This window comes from Eulemur rufifrons, chromosome 21 (genome assembly GCF_041146395.1).
Source record: "Eulemur rufifrons isolate Redbay chromosome 21, OSU_ERuf_1, whole genome shotgun sequence".
NCBI classification, from domain to species: domain Eukaryota; kingdom Metazoa; phylum Chordata; class Mammalia; order Primates; family Lemuridae; genus Eulemur; species Eulemur rufifrons.
The window spans coordinates 15,851,066-15,864,494 of NC_091003.1; the positions used below are offsets into that span (position 1 = coordinate 15,851,066).

At 42.3% G+C, this 13,429-nt stretch overlaps 1 protein-coding gene across 1 annotated transcript in view; it reads right to left on the reverse strand.

Annotated features, from left to right (window-relative positions):
- Positions 1-13,429, reverse strand: part of DEPDC5 (DEP domain containing 5, GATOR1 subcomplex subunit) — a 108,507-nt gene that overhangs the window by 52,677 nt on the left and 42,401 nt on the right. The window contains exons 25-27 of the mRNA XM_069497429.1: positions 4,884-4,949; positions 2,174-2,330; positions 1,750-1,910 (exon numbers count right to left, since the gene is read on the reverse strand). Of these exons, the coding sequence (XP_069353530.1) occupies positions 1,750-1,910; positions 2,174-2,330; positions 4,884-4,949 (384 nt within the window). The remainder of the gene's footprint in view (positions 1-1,749; positions 1,911-2,173; positions 2,331-4,883; positions 4,950-13,429) is intronic.

Here is a 13,429-nt window from a genome sequence, read left to right on the forward strand (position 1 = left end):
ATTTCTGTTACTATAGAAATAAGAGAGATTAAACTTATCAAAGGAGAAAAATAACAGTCAGGCAAGTAGCCTCTGGCCAGCTAGCCATGTCATGAGGCTCATGAATCAGCAAGGAACAGAACTGGACACTAGAGGAATTATTATAGGGACATCGACCAGCCATTCCAGAGAAGAGCAAGTGGGCAGCCTGGATGGGTCCAGTTACACTAAATGAGAATTCATGCCACTGTTCTTGGGATAAAGAACAAAATCCTTCACATAGTCTTGTGAGGTCTCCTGATATCTTTGGTGCATCTCTGGCTCACTCCTTGTGCTCCATCACACTAGCCTTCTTTCTGTTCCCTATAAAGTATCACAATGTCTCCTGCCACAGGGCCTTTGCACAAACCAATCCCTCAGCCTTATACACTCTTCCTTTCTATTCCCACTCTCCACTCCCAAACTACTTCTCCTAAGAACCTCTGCAAGTATTTCAGGTCTAAGCTCAAACATCACCTCCTCCAGGAAGCCATTCCTAACCCTCGAGACCAGATCAGGCCACGTATTAAATATCCTCACAGCCCCTTGACTTTTCCCTCACAGTCTGTATCACAACATGTAATTATTTCATAGTTTGACTAATGCTATTTTTTCCCCACTGAGCTATAAATCCCTCCCCAGAGTAGAAGCTGCAAAGACATTGTTGAGTGAATGAGTGAATGAATGATTCACATATTTATTGACCCGACCCATATTGTTGTGTGCCAGGCACTGTGGTTTCCACTGTGGAGGATAAAAAGATGAACTGGAAATAGTCCTGGCACTTGAAAAGCATAATATTCAGTAGGGTCCAGAATATGAACAGAAGGCAACATGCAATAGAAGTCACAAGTTGCTTTCAAAGAAAATCCAGAGGGAATCCAAAACTCCATCTGTGAACAACAGGGCCTGGCCTGGATGGCCACTAAACTCCCTCTAACAGGTCCACACTTGTCTGGTCCTCTGGCCAGAGAAGCTTTGTGGAGCCAAAGATGATCTGGGGTTTAGAACTAGGTGATTAAGGGAGTGCAGGGGGTCTCATTAGCAGTAATAAGGAAGCAGAAGACTAAGACAGCTCACTGACTGTTCCAGGAAGTGACTCCTGCTAATTCCAGGCACCCACACTTAATTCTTTCTGTTAGACTTATTTTAGAAATGTGCTCCACAGCCTGGCTCTAATTCAATTAGTGTCACCAATTTTGTCACTTATTAGCTTCTGCCACTCACGGATGACCCATTCTTGCTTCAAGTCACTAAGCTTCAGTGATAAAAAAGAGAAAGGTGAACTCAGAATAGGAAAAAAAAAAAAAAAAAAAGAGCAAGTGTAAACTTCAGGATTAGGTAACATCTGAGAACCTGCCCTATACCAGGGACTGTGCTACTAACAATGAAATATAGCCTTCTGGGGTTAGAATATTGACTGTATACTTTGACAGCTCAGTATTGGCTCAGGTGCCTGCTGTTCCTAGGTGTTGTTCAAGCCAGGCTGCACCATTCCCGAACTTGGTCATATCCTCTTCTTTAAAAGGAGAGTTGTAAATTAAAGAAGAGTGTTCAGGATAAATCTGCACCTAATGGAGACTTTATTCCTCATGTAAAATAAAATGTGGAAGGAAAAATTTTGCATTGAAAGCAATTGCTCCTGAAGTTATCTACTCCCTACCATCTTGAAAACCTGTTCCCACAAATGTAGTAGAAAAGAAAAAATATGAGTCCAAGGAGAAAACTCACCTCGGCTATAGAGTGGGCTACTGCTCAGCGGAGGTGGAACAGTAGGGTTGGGTTTTTGTGCCTTGGGCTGCACGATGATTTGGTAGCCCTGCATGAGACGCTGGCAAATGAACTCTTCAAACACCTGCTGGGCCGTCATCTGTACACCCTCCTCATCCCTCCTGGAAAAACATGGTTGATCACATGGACGCTTGGCCTGGGGCAATGATGCTTATCAGCACACAGTCCCATCCTCTGCTTGGCTTTATCCCTAATAACCCTGATGTCAATAGAACTCTAAAGAAACTAACAGTTCTTGCATCATAACATTTCCCAAATTTAAAAGGAGGACACAGGTTTGAAAATTCAGTGTTCTGATGCATATGTTGGGATGTACCCACAAACCTCACAAATCAAGCTGAGTGTCTTTTTCTCTGACACTGACCTGTCGATATCTGCTTCTGGGAGGAGATCATAACAGCCCTCCGTGTAGTCGTTCTGCAGGCCCTGGCGGTCAGGGAAGTAGTCGGTGGTGAGGGGGAGGCACGCCGGAGTAGTGAGAGACTTCCAGTCCACTCCAACTGTGCAACAGAAGCCTGGCACTACAGGGGGAGCAGACAGTGTCAGAACTGCCTCGTGTAACAGTGGAAAAAGGTATGTGTGGTCACCATGGCAGGTTTGGGATGTGGGGCGCGGGGAGGAAAGGGAAGGAAGGATGGGGAAAGTTCATGGTAAAAGATGATAAAATTGTCAGGATAGGGAGGGAGAAGAGGAAAGGGGGTAGGGGAGAAAGAGAAAGAGAGAAACAGAGTTTGTTAGACAATGCAGTGCACATGCTTATCCAATCCCATCATGCAAATGGGATTCACAGCTGATACTTTTCATTTTCTGCTGATCGTGAGCTACAGCCGCAATGCGGGTGAGGTTACTGCAGGGCAGGCAGAGTTACACATCGAAGCAAATCAACATTCCAACAGCAGATGAAAGGCTCAAGCCCGAGCCTCTCCCAAGAACTGCAGAGTGGCTGGGTGGGGAAAGGAGGAGAGCTCAGCCTGATTTGGGAGCAAACAGCATATAGTAGCAGAAATAAGGAATACTTCCAGAATCGCAAAAATAAGTAACAGATCCAAAAGAGTAGGAGGAAAAATCAAGTGAGCATGTCTGGGAATGTTACGAGGCCAGGACTTTAAAAGACAGAGTTTAATAATTCAAAAATGAAAGCTGCAATCAGCAGAGTCGGCCTGACCACAAGGGTCTGTCTGGAATTGCCTGCTCCTCAGTTAAAGCAGGGTTTCTCAGCTTCAGCAACTATAGACATTCTGAGCCAGGTAAATCTTTGTTGGGGGGTCGGGAGTGCTGTCTGTCCTGGGCATTGTAGGATGTTGAGCAGCATCACTGGACTCTACTCAACTGCATGCCACTGGCATCCCTTGGTTGTGAAAACCAGAAATATTTGCAGACATTGACACAAGTCCCCTGGGGAGTAAAATCCTCCCCAGTTGAGAATTATTAGGTTAAAGTATTAGGGCAGTTATCTCTTTAAGTGAAGATTAGTTTTTAAATCTCTAAGAGGGCGTAATATGAAGCAGAAAAACTCTATGCCTTTGCCCTTGAGCCCTGAGCGGGATACTCACACACCGTACGTTTGAACCGTGCTAGACGGCTTACAGTGTGGCGTGGCCCCTGTTGCCTCATCAGCCCTCACATCGCCCTCACGTCAGCGAAGAAAACTTGGGTGCTAAGTCACAGCAGGAAGATACCCCACATAGCACTATTGACTTGGCGAAGATGAGTTAACCTGCAATGGGCCTAACTCCATGGTCTACACAGGTCTTGTTAACTCATTAGTAATTCAGGAATTCAAAACACAGCCCAGAATAGTCTAATTAATCACCTCAGTTTCCCTATATGGCAGACAAGGAGGTGAGCTTGTTCCTATCTCCTGGTTAGAACTAGGAACAGAAAGTAGATACCTGACGGAAGCCCCAGTGGGGAAGCCAGAAACAGAAGACAGCTAAATCTTCATGCCCTCTTAGATCACTCTGGCCCTCTCCACCTTACTGACCCTCAGGATTATAAAAACCATGTAGAAATGTTTTCTGCTGGGCACGCACCAAGAAACAAAGGATTTAAACGCTTAGCCCAAAATCCCATGATGAGAAGAAAAGTTCCTGATTCTGTTTAATGATGTTCTGTCCTTGGGAAAAGAATACAGCCTCTTTTCTAACTCTCGTATCATTTGGTCCTGAAAAGTAGGCCTTTCAGGAAGTTCCACCTCAGAATCACTAAAATAACGATGAACACAGGTAACAAAATCCAGTGCTGGGGCTATAGAGAAATAGGATCATCTGTTCATTGTTGGCAGCTTTCTGGAAAATAATCAATCTGCCAGTCATACCTTGGGAAATATAATCCAAGGACATGAACCTCAAGAAAAAGGAAAAAAAAAATACACCCACTGTGTCGTGCATTACACCTGCATTATATGCTATCGCTAAAAAATAGGAAACCATCCAGTAAGAAATAACTATTCAAACCAGGATATAGTAATGTGCTTGATATCGCCATTACAAATGACTAATAGGAGAGACCTGAAGAAATAGTGAAAGGATTATTAAGTTAATCATAAGTGGGGACAAAAAGACCCAGTGACATATATCCACTGATCACAGCTATGTAAAATAAAGTTTACCAGGTGGTAGGATTTTTGTGCTATTTTGTTACTGTAGATATTTAGATATTGCACAGCTACTTAAATAGACAAGGATAATCAAAATGAATGCAAACCAGCCAAATATTTTCAGCTATAGGTCTGTAAACGGTTCCAGTAACGGCCTATTACTTCTTTCCAACCTTTTCCCCCGGAGACATCATAAGGCATTTAAAGACTAAGGCCAGCTGTGTACTGGCACAAGAACATTGCGGGAAATTTGTTATCCTTCTCATGTGTCCCTGAATCACATTTCATTCAGCCTCACCCCTCTCACTTCCCAACAGAGAATCCAAAGAGTCCTCTTTCCCCACAACACCTTCCTGTACCCCACAGATGTGTGCACTTCCAGACCATTCTCTTCCCACAGGGCTTCCTCATGCTCTGATCACCCCACACTCCCTCCCCTTCACCCCCATTTCCCCTGTCAGCTGCCCCCCCTTACTTGGTTCTGGAGAGGTAGAAACATTGTCTTCTAGAGAATCCTTATTCTGGGTCCTAGGATTCATACCTATGGAAAGACAAAAATAGCTTTTCTTAATAAGGCTTATTCTGCAGAAGAGTCAACCTGTTATGGATGGAAAAGGCCAAAATTGTAGCTAAAAATAAACATGTGAGCCAAATGAAAATTCTGTGCTGAGTATTTCCAATAGCACAGAAGAATCAATCAAAGAAAAATGATCAATCTAAAATTTGGAAGTGAGCACTTCGGGAGGCCAAGGCGGGAGGACTGCTTGAAGCCAGGAGTTGGAGATCAGCCTGGGCAATAATGAGACCCTGTCTCTACAAAAAGTTTTTTTTAAAAATTAGCCAGACATGGTGGCATTTGCCTGTAGTCCCAGCTACTCAGGAGACTGAGGCAGGAGAATCACTTGAGCCCAGGAGTTTGAGGCTGCAGTGAGTTGTGATGATGCCATTGCACTCTAGCCTAGGCAACAGAGCAAGACTCTGCCTCAAAAAATAAAAAATAGGATAAAATTTGGAAGTGAGCCAGAACTTTAATTTAAGGTTATCAATACCATTTTTTGCCAAAAGAAATCCCCACCCCCCACCCCTACAAGTAACTCATCACTTATTTTAAGAAAAGAGAGACATGGCAAAGTCATATCAATTAATTAGAGCAATCTTTAGCAATATAAAATAACCTACTTCAATTAAGTACACTCATCAGCCATCTTTATCTTCTGGAATTTCCTTCCCCAAATCATGGCTTTCTGGACTCTGTCATAGAACTTCAAAACTCACTACTTTAATAGAAAAATGATTTTTACCTATAACTAGGCTGAAAGGAAAAACAGAAAGATCCTCTGAAATGCAACTTATTGACTGTAAAGTAACAGACCTATGGGTATATAAGCGTCCCTTCAACACATATATTTACTAGGAAATTATGATACTGTAAAAAGAATTGGAAAGATCCTCACCAAACTGTCAACAGTGGCTCTCCAAAAAGAAAGCTGGAGGAGGGGGTAGGAGGCAATAAAGAACTTGTACTTTTTACTCTAAATATTAATACTTTTGTATCATTTGAATCTTTTATAACAAGAACAAATATTTATAAATTCCTTGTGAAATCTTTGAAAAAACAAGCTACAAAACTTGGGAGAAAGCACTTGCAAATCACACATGTGGCAAAGGACGTGTACTCAGAATCCAGAGGACTCTCAAAACTCAAGCGCAAAAAAACAAACAAATCAATGAGAAAACGGACAAAGGATTCAAAGACACTTCACCTAACATCATACCCCAAAGGCAGATAAACACATAAAAAGATGCTCAACATCATTAGTCATTAGGGAAATAGGAAATTCAAAACACAGTGAGATACCTCTACATGCCTATCTGAATGACTGATCATATCAAGTGTTGACAAGGCTGTGGAGCAACTGAAACCCTTACACATTGCTGGCAGGAATGCAAACTAGTACACCACTTTGGAAAACAGTTTTCACCAAGATGTACCATTTGACCCAGCCATCACACTCCTAGAAATGCACGTAAGTGAAAATTTAAGTTTATACAAAATTATGTAAATGTTGTTAGAAACTTTATTCATAGTCACCAAAACCTGGAAATAGGTTTTGTCTTTCATCTCATGAGAGGATAAACAAACTGTAGCACGTCCACACGATGGAATACTACTCAGTACTAGAAAGTAATGAACTACATACAGGTGCATGCAATAACTCGGATGAATCTCAAATGCAACATGCTGAGTGAAAGACTCAAAAGGCTACACACTGTATGGCACCATGTACGTGACATGCTGGGAAAGGCAAAACTAGAGGGGCAGAGAACAGATCAGTGGTTTCCAGGGGACAGGGGTGGGGTTGAGTACAAAAGGACAGCACAAGAGAATTATGGGGGGTGATGGAAATGTTCCCTATCTTGATGTGTTCTTTGGTAGGTATGTGGTTCTATGCATTTGTCAAAACTCATAGAACTGTACACTAAAAAGAGTGAATTTTATTGGAAATAAATTTTAAAATAAGTAATATTTTTAAGTTTAAAAAGATGATGTCTCCTGGCCAAAAGAATTTCAGAACTTTTTTGGAACTGCCTGGAGCAGATTTTTTTTAAATTGTTAGTCATCAAAATAGAAGATATAATTTATTAAGTCAGACAAATAAAGAATTTCATTTCATTCAAACTCACACCAGGAGGTAGATGTGAGGTAGGAAGAATCCTTTCCCATAGATCAAGAAACTGAGGGTCAAAAAAGTTAAGTAACTTACTGAAGATCTCACAGTAAGTAGGTGGAAACTGCATTTAGATTCTCTCTGCTCAACTTTACAGATGCTCTATTTCTTGCCTATCCATCTGGGGCACCAATTTTTAGCTGTTGAAATGTTATCTGTTTTTTGTCAATAGCCAAAAGCCATTTGGAGCTAAAGTTTCTCAAAAAACAATCTTGGCTGACAATATCCACTTTTATGCAAACATAAAGCCTGATTATAAAGAAGCAATGAGATGAATTTTCTTATTCAGCATGAGAACTGGTATGAAGACAATCGAAAAATTGGCATTTGCAAAACATTCTGAGCAATAAGAGAAATATTAAATACATCACCTCCCAGGTTAGGATGCTAAGTTTGATCATCTGATCACCTTTTATTGTTGTTGTTCTTAAGAAAATCCAACCCAGACTTGGTCTATGAGGCAACTGAAATTCTTACCCTAATAAAGAAACAGTTTAACTTATCAGAGCAGCATGGGGTCCTAAGCCAAAAGTAGACCTGTGCCATCTCTAATGGAAACACACACAAGTATGCACAGAAATTTTAAGGAAAAAGCAATTTAAAGAAATAAATATTTTAAGCGCTTCCAGGAAGCTACTTACACACGGTTTCCTTGCAGTCGAAACCTAACAACACACTGCCTTTCGTGCTGGCTCTGGCTTTGAGGCCTTTTCAGTGGAGCAAACTTGCTATTGACATATGAAGAGCCCCACCAACCTGTGACAATGGAGGTAAGACCTCATGGTTGGTAGCTCTGCTCCAACCCAACATTTGGGAAAGAAGTCTCATTCTCAAAGTTCAAAGCCAGACATATAACTTGGAGAGCCAATGCTGACAAGAGTCATCTCAGTTCTGTCTCTTTTGACCTCTGTTCAGAATTGAGAAGTATGAACGTGTTCTCTAATTGTAAACCTCAAGGCCAAAATGGGTACTGAGCATGGATCCTCCGGGGCTGGTCCCAGGCCGCCATCTAGAAGCCTGTGCCTGGGGCAAGTGGTTTCTCCTCTCTGGGCCACAGAGGTGGCACTTACCCATAAAAAAACCCAACCTGGCCTTGGTCAATGACTCAGAGGTCCTTCCTTCCAGCTTTAGTGTGCTATGATTTATTTTTATTTTAGCTCTCAGGCCAAATCTGCCACATGCACCTAATATTCAACACAAACACCGAGTTCGCAGATTTTGAGTCCCAACATTAAAAAGAAAGAAAACATGGCATCTACTTATTTTCTTTTTCAAAATGATCTACCTCCAATAAAGCAAAAGACACTTACTACTAAGTTCTTCTAAACTGGTCTCCAGTTAAAGAAACAGAGGGATAAAAACTATCTGCCCAATCCCACCAACTGCCTGGACCCTACTGGGCAGCATGGTGAGAAATAAGGGAAGAGTGCTGCTCTGAGGCCCCCCAACAACGCTGCAAATGAAACTCTACGGGGCCAAGAGGGAAACCCACAGAGACGTGACTCCTGTGAATCATGACTCACATATGAATCATGCCCAAACGCAGGAGAAAATCTGAGTCACGCTTTAGTGCCTACAGATGGTGTAAACCAAGCAGCCCCGGGGAGATGAAGGTGGAGTCACAGATAAGGTTTTCCTGTTTCTTTTATGTTTTTTTTTTTTTTATTACAGGATATTCTTTTATGTTTTTTTTAATGAATGAAATGTTAACTGTTTGTGTGTTTAGAACTGCCTTGTCCCAAAACAAGGACTCAATGTGGTAACCTCGCCCTTAACAAACTCAACCTACTTTTATCCTGACAACAACTCTGCCGGGTAGGCAGGTAAGAAAGTGAGGATCTTTATGCCCATTACACAGATGAAGAACCTGAGGCTCAGCAAAGGCTGAAAGCTCAATTCCAAAGGCCAGTGGGGAGCAGGGCTGAGACTTTGATCCTGGTTGTTTTCATCATGGCACACTCCCTCATTGAGCATCTCCTAATTTAGCAGAGATCACAAGTTCAAACCACACTGTATTACTGGAACTACTCATACAGTCTAACACCCAGTGAGGGGGCTTTCCTTTCATTGTTGTTGCCCCACAGGTGAACTGCTTCAAATAAAATCCCAAGTGAATGAGGAGCCAGGGCTCCCTGAGGTCGGGAGAGTCAGTGCCTTAATAGTTTTTATTTCTTCTCAGGCCTTAGCATAGTGCCTTGAGTTCAATAAACATTTCACGAATGAGTAAGAGTTTTGTGAGCTTCAAGAAAGCAAACCATATTTCATGAAGATTGAGGATGGCTTGAAAGGAAAGTCACTTCAAAACCAAGCAAGGTTAAAGACTAGCCAAGTCTTTGAAAAAAGGAATCCAGCAAGGATTCAACAAGGTTATAAGAGAGAAAAGCATTAGAGGAAAAATTAAATCATTCTTTAGCAGAGAGAAAGCTAACCTCAGAAGGCTTTTAGCATTCATCCAACCACCTGTCATGTGGCAGGAACTGTTTTAAGCTCTGGAGATGCAAACTCAGACATATGGACCTTAGCCATGAGGCTCTCTGGAGTAAGAGCACAGAAGAGGGGAGAATAAAAGAAAGGACCTGAGTTTCGGGGTGTGTCTGATCTATCTGGGCAACCACTACAGTGAAGTGAGAGGGGGAAGCAGGAGACAAGGTCTGAGAGTAAGAAGAGGCCACATGACACGAGGGGTCTGTCGGCTACCATAATGCCTTGGCTTTGACTCCAAGTGAGTCGGAAACCCTTGGAAGAATTCATGCAGAGAAGTTTCATGATCTAACGTCTATTTTAGAAGGGTCACTCTCAATTTCTTTGTTGAAAATAAACAATATGGGTGGGCAAGGGAGGAAGCCAATATCAGTTAGCAGGCTACTGTATACAGGCAAAAGCCTGGTACCTTGAACCAGACTAGCAACGGTGGAGTTAAGATTCTGGATATATCCTGAAGATAGATCTGATATTAATTGGTTATTGCATATGGCAACAAAAATTGAAATGATTTAATCTAATTTCTTTCTGTGGCTTAATAACATAATTAGTCAGGTAGCAGAGGGTCAAAGATGAAAGTTCAATTCCCACGTGGCAATAGACCACTTACTGATGTCTCCTGGCCCCTTCGAAAACACATGCTGCAGGTCATAAGGGCACTGGGCAAGCGAAAGAATGATCCCACTTAACTATATTCCCCTGACAAGAAAAACAACACAAGGAGCCCAAACTTTCTGTAAGAAGCTAAACATATGCATGTGATTGAACACTTGCATACCAATTAAACAATAATTTTGGGGGTTGTTCAATGCTTCTCACAAATGGCAGCTTGGTCTTGGAAGTATAAATTCATTTGTCAATAAATGTGCTAATAAATAAACAATAAATATGCACTATAGGGAGAAGAATAATAAAGATAAGTTCTTTTAGTCTAGTGCGGAGACAGACATGGAAATAAACTGTGGGATCAAGATGTGCCAAGTTGTACAACTGGGCTATGCACGTGGAGCTGCGTGGGAACATGCCTAACATCTCCTGGGAGGGCGTGGGGAGCAGAGGGAACCACCAGAGCAGGCTTCAAAGAGGAGGTGTTGTTGGGTCTGAATCCTAAAGACTGAGTTCATACTCGCCAGTAAGAATCAGGGGTCGAAGACAGGAAAGAAGCATATTCTATACAGAGGGGCTAATCTATGCAAAGGAAGATGAGGACATAATTCTTCCGAGGAGCCAGAGCAATGGCTGGAGTGTAAAATATGCTCATCTAATAACAACAACAATAGCTCCTGTTTACTGAGCACTCACCGTGCATGCCCAGCACTGTCCTAAGCACATACGCAGATTAGCACATTTAGCATTCACAACAATCTTCCTCACAGGTGAAGAAACTGAGACAACAGAGGTTGGTTAGGTAACTGGTCTGAAAGCCTCACTTCTCATTAGAGTTGGAGTCAGGGCTCATGTCCTAAGATTCTAGAGCCTGCGCTTCTTCTGCACGCAGCACCATGTGGAAGTGGAGGCAGGTGAATACACAAAGACAGGCAGGAGCCAGGTGACGACGAGCGTTGCAAGCCAGGAAGAACCACTGAGGGTTTATACGTGGGAAGGAGTGGCTGATCAGATCTATATCTGGAAATATCTCATCCCTGACAGTATAGAAGATGAATCAGAGGAGACAAACCAGAGCAGGAGGAGCATTTAGAAAACTACTGTGATCATAGTGGCCAGAAATGACAGGGATTTGAACAAAAGCCATGAGAAGGGAGATGAAGAGCCACAGTCAGAAGAACAGAAGAGGAAGCGTGGGTCGGGGAACAGCAAGACAAACGTTCAGCTGTCAACACATGAAGGGTGAGCTACTTGGTCATCCAAGTGGAGAAATCCATCAGGTACACAGATCCATCACTACGGAGCCCAAGAGGACAAAACTGAGCTGGCAATCCAGGTTGCAGCAAATGCTTTTCCAATGTATGTGCACCAGGGAACCCTTAGTTTTGAGGACTGCATGATGGTATCATCTGAGAATCTTTCACAACCATCCCCAAATATTCTTTGAAATCTTACTCCTTTACCACAAGTAGATTTTTAAAATCCCAAAAGACTCATTTTCTAGGGTATCATCTGTTCTGCCTGAGCTACCCCGGGTCCAGAACAACTCCAGAACTACCCTGGGCAGATCCTGGTGCTGATACCATCTGAACCTGTAACTTCTCCTCCTTCAGGTCTCCAGTGGAACTAGTTCAAGGTATAGTCCAGTGAGCTCCAGAGCAGCTTTCCTTGGTGCAACTCTACCCCAAACAGCCTGGAAAGCTGAAACTCTGGGTTCCTAAAAAGTGGCTCCTTGGTTTAAGAAAGCAATAGAAACACTGCCTTTATATCCTTCTAAAGGCACTTTAAAGTAGTCTAGCAACCAGGTAACATTTTCAGCACCATGAGTGCAGGTTCACAAAGTATATTCTCATCCCCCTATATATATATTTTTTTCTTGTCTCTTTTTTTTTTTTTTTTGAGACAGGGTCTCACTCTGTCATCCGGGCTAGAGTGCAGTGGCATCATCATAGCTCACTGCAACCTCAAACTCCTGGGCTCAAGCAATCGCCCTGCCTCAGCCTCCTTAGTAACTAGGACTATGTGTGTGCAACAGCACGCCCAGCTAATTTTTTTTTTTTACTCTTTGTAGAGAGGGGGTCTCGCTATATTACTCAGGCTGGTCTCGAACTCCTGGGCTCAAATGATCCTCCTGCATTGGCCTCCCAAACTCCAAATTTTTATTCAGTGTGTTTTCTCATTAAAAAGGAATGAATGGTGATAATTAGGTTGACCAAAAAATAAAAATAAAAAATAAAACAAAATAAATGAATGAATGAATAAAATTATAATCATTTAGGGATTCTCTTACTGTCAACCCAGTTTCCAAGCCTTAGCCATAGGCCTCTAGGAATATTGTTGGATGAACCTACCAATGAATGAAGGAAAACATTATTACCAATTTTATACAACCTCACTTTCACTATACTTTCCTTAAGCTAAGTTTCAGAAATGCAAGTTAGCTTATAGAAACACTAACGCGTGAATTAGCAGCCCCCTTATTTTTTTTAAGTTTTAATGTTTCTCACATTCATTTTGCCCTCTAAGGCTCTACAAAATCTGCCCCCATTTATCAAAACTCATGTTCCCCTACATCCCCTTAAAGGCACTCTAAATAATGTCATCAGAGGAGGACAGCAGTCTGGGTCAGGATACCTGGCTACTGGTTTGAGAAATGAGTTTAATATCTCTACATCTCTGGGCATTAAATTATCTACGTGTAAAATATATTTAATGACTTATGCCCTACCGGGATGATAGGATGAGATAAAAGATATAAAAGTGCTTCTGGAAAGCATAAAACCAAATTCGTACTTCTCCCCTTCCCCTCTCCACTTGGAATCCTCACATTCTAACCCTCTGCCTAACCGAATTCTGAGGTTCATGCTCACTTCTCTAAGCAACTGGGCCACCCTTCTCTTTTCTGATCTCATAACTGGAACCACAGTGTTCCCCTCTAGGTCTCTGTTTTTAGTGAGGTGGGTTTGCTCCCCCGACCCCCACAACTGAAAGCTCCTCCAGAGCAGAGACCACTCCTGCTCTGGCCTTGGTGTTGCCCTCAACATCAAGCTCCTAAGCAGCCTTCAATCACGACTCCCTGACAGAAGATGATAAATGTGGCTTGACCAATACGTTCTCAGCTAAAAATGTAATGTGCAGCCCATTTATAATTCCATGTATTAAACAGCACTGCTAAATAGGTCACCCAAAATTGTGGCTGAAATAA